The sequence below is a fragment of the Lathyrus oleraceus genome, chromosome 5 (genome assembly GCF_024323335.1).
Source record: "Lathyrus oleraceus cultivar Zhongwan6 chromosome 5, CAAS_Psat_ZW6_1.0, whole genome shotgun sequence".
Classification (NCBI taxonomy): domain Eukaryota; kingdom Viridiplantae; phylum Streptophyta; class Magnoliopsida; order Fabales; family Fabaceae; genus Lathyrus; species Lathyrus oleraceus.
The window spans coordinates 111,055,302-111,056,984 of NC_066583.1; the positions used below are offsets into that span (position 1 = coordinate 111,055,302).

Here is a 1,683-nt window from a genome sequence, read left to right on the forward strand (position 1 = left end):
AATCCTTTATATTACATGAAATTAGTCCAGATTTAATTAGTCTCTTCATAGAACTAATACCACAATGTGCTAATCTATTATGCCATAAAGAAACGGAATCAAGCATGTAAGCGGAATTAGAAATTTCATTAATAATATTATCATTAGTACATAGTTTGATCATTCCCTCTACGGAATATCCTTTTCCAATGAATACACCATTACGGGTCAAAATAAGTTTGCCCGATTCATATACAGATTTAATACCCGGTTTTCCCAATAAATCCCCACTAACAAGATTCCTATTCATGTCTGGAACATGAAGCACATTTACAAGTGTAACTTTCTTTCCAGAAGTGAAGTTAAGTTCGACCGAACCGGTTCCAACAACTTTAGAGCGGACTTCATTTCCCATTTGTACCTCTTGTCCATCAATTGCTTCAGAATAGGTTTTGAATGCAGCCTTGTCATAAGTAACATGCACCGTAGCACAAGTGTCATACCACCAACCTTGAACTTTTCCTTTGATTGCCATAATTTCGCTCACTGTAGCAATTATGTCATCATCTGATCGAATTGCATTGATCTCATTTTTTGCTTTATTTTGTCTGCAATCTCGAGCATAGTGTCCAGGTTTACCGCATATAAACATCCGTTCTTTGGACCTTTATGACCGCCAGAGTTCTTGAACTTGTTATGTTCTTTCTTTGGTCCAAGATGACTCTTCATGCCATCATGTCTCTTCTTTCCCTTGTTGGTCACAGCGTTTGTTTTGAAATGAGTAGGGGGTTCTGATTTCTCCCTCTCCTTCGATTCCTCCTCGATTCGAAGATGTTTCTGAATTTTCTCCAAGGAGAAGTCCTCGGAACTGTGCAACAATTTCTTTCGGTAGCCTTTCCATGAAGGTGGTAACTTTGCAATAATTGCACCGACTTGGAAGGTCTCAGGGATGTCTATATTTACTGCCTTTATTTTATTGACCAGAACTTGCAATTCATGCACTTGGGGAAGAATGGGCTTAGAATCTAAGAATTTAAAATCGAAATATTTAGATATTAAGAACTTCTTCGTACCTTCCTCTTCAGCCTTGAACTTGAATTCTAGTGCCTTCCATATTTCTGTTGCCGATGGATTGTCTGTGTAGAGGTCGTAGAGACGATCAGATAAAGTATTCAGAATGTGTCCACGGCAAAGCAGTTCGTCCTCCTTGCGTTTCTTGCGCTCCTTCTTGAGTTCTTCCGAATCATTTTCTGTTGGTTCAGGTATTGGTTGTAGGTCGGGATCAAGAACATAGTGAACCTTCAGGGCAGTCAATAGGAATGTCATCTTGTCTTGCCATCTTGTGTAATTTGTTCCATCAAATCGATCTAACTTGACAAGATCCTGGTTCATCACTTTGATGCTTGAAACAGCAGCGTCTGAAGCCATTATGTTATAAATACTTTTAAGATTGTTAGAAAATTCGGTAAAATTAAATGGATCCAGGACTGAATCGATATTGAGAATCACTTTCCTTAAAAGTATTTCAAGCACTCTTTTATTATGTCTTAGAGTTGGAAAATGCAAGAACACTCAGGACAATATCAGCCTTAATTTCGAGTCTGCACAAGACAAGTGAAGAACCCGAAATGCAAGGAAGGTTTTTCTGGAATTTGGAAGAGAAATACGTTTTTGTTCTTGTGTTATTTTTCTGAATAGAATCAT

General features: G+C 38.0%; 1 protein-coding gene across 1 annotated transcript; it reads right to left on the minus strand.

Moving 5' to 3' along the window:
* Window positions 1–534: 534 nt before the first annotated feature.
* Window positions 535–1,407, minus strand: LOC127079062 (uncharacterized). Its single transcript, XM_051019471.1, has one exon. The coding sequence runs from the start codon at window positions 1,405–1,407 to the stop codon at window positions 535–537; it is 873 nt and encodes a 290-aa protein (XP_050875428.1).
* Window positions 1,408–1,683: the final 276 nt, after the last annotated feature.